We start from the raw sequence: 905 nt of genomic DNA, 5'->3' as shown, positions 1-905 counted from the left end.
CCCCCCCCCCCCCCCCACACACTCACACACACATACAGGGCACAGACAACCCAGACCCCCGCAACTTCCCCTCCCGGCACACGGACAGGAGCCCGGCCCCCCCCGCACACCCCTCCCCGAGACAGGTGTAGATGACTGTGGCCTAGTTACCCTTAGTGAAGGGGCAGCGGCTGGTCCTGGGGGGATCCGGGATATCTGGCCAGACCTGGGCAAGAAACAGTGTGTGACAGCACAAAGTGATCCCACCCCACACCCTGGGGACAGCGCCCCCTGCTGGGCCCCCCACTCCGCCCTGGGGAACCCCTGGGCTCCCAGTGCCCCCCACCCTCGGGACAGCGTCCTCTGCTGGTCCCCCCACTCTACCCTGGGGAACCCCTGGCCTCCCAGTGCCCCCTGCTGGGCCCCCCACTCCGCCCTGGGGAACCCCTGGGCTCTCAGTGCCCCCCACCCTGGGAACAGCGCCCCCTGCTGGGCCCCCCCACTCCACCCTGGGGAACCCCTGGGCTCTCAGCGCCCCCTGCTGGGCCCCCCACTCTGCCCTGGGGAACCCCATGGCTCTCAGTGCCCCCCACCCTGGGGTCAGCGCCCCCTGCTCCCCCCATAAGTGCCTGCCAAGTGCCAGGCCCCATGGGGAGCAGCTCCCAGCCCAAGCCCTACCTGCAGACAGAGGCAGGGCAGCAGCTGGGCGGAGGGCAGGCTGTAGTTCTGAAGCCCCCTCTGCAGACAGGAACAGAGGAGACATTGGTCACCCGCCACCCAGCCTAGCCACCCCCTCACTGCCGTGCAACTGCCAGCGCCACAAAGTGCCCCCATGGCACAGAGTGGGTAACTGAGGGAAGGGCTCAGCCCAGGCTGCTGGGACAGAACCCAGGAGTCCTGGCTCCCAGCCCCTGGATCTAAGCTCT

The 905-nt window shown here is 69.0% G+C and overlaps 1 protein-coding gene across 1 annotated transcript in view; it reads right to left on the bottom strand.

Annotated features, from left to right (window-relative positions):
• Positions 1-905, bottom strand: part of IL17RC (interleukin 17 receptor C) — a 10,769-nt gene that overhangs the window by 4,971 nt on the left and 4,893 nt on the right. The window contains exons 7-8 of the mRNA XM_029913383.1: positions 658-829; positions 151-205 (exon numbers count right to left, since the gene is read on the bottom strand). Of these exons, the coding sequence (XP_029769243.1) occupies positions 151-205; positions 658-829 (227 nt within the window). The remainder of the gene's footprint in view (positions 1-150; positions 206-657; positions 830-905) is intronic.

This window comes from Terrapene carolina, unplaced genomic scaffold (genome assembly GCF_002925995.2).
Source record: "Terrapene carolina triunguis isolate 2854851 unplaced genomic scaffold, T_m_triunguis-2.0 Scaffold627, whole genome shotgun sequence".
Taxonomy (NCBI): domain Eukaryota; kingdom Metazoa; phylum Chordata; order Testudines; family Emydidae; genus Terrapene; species Terrapene triunguis.
Note: the sequence above shows the minus strand (reverse complement) of the source record. Positions and strands in the feature narration are given on the sequence as shown.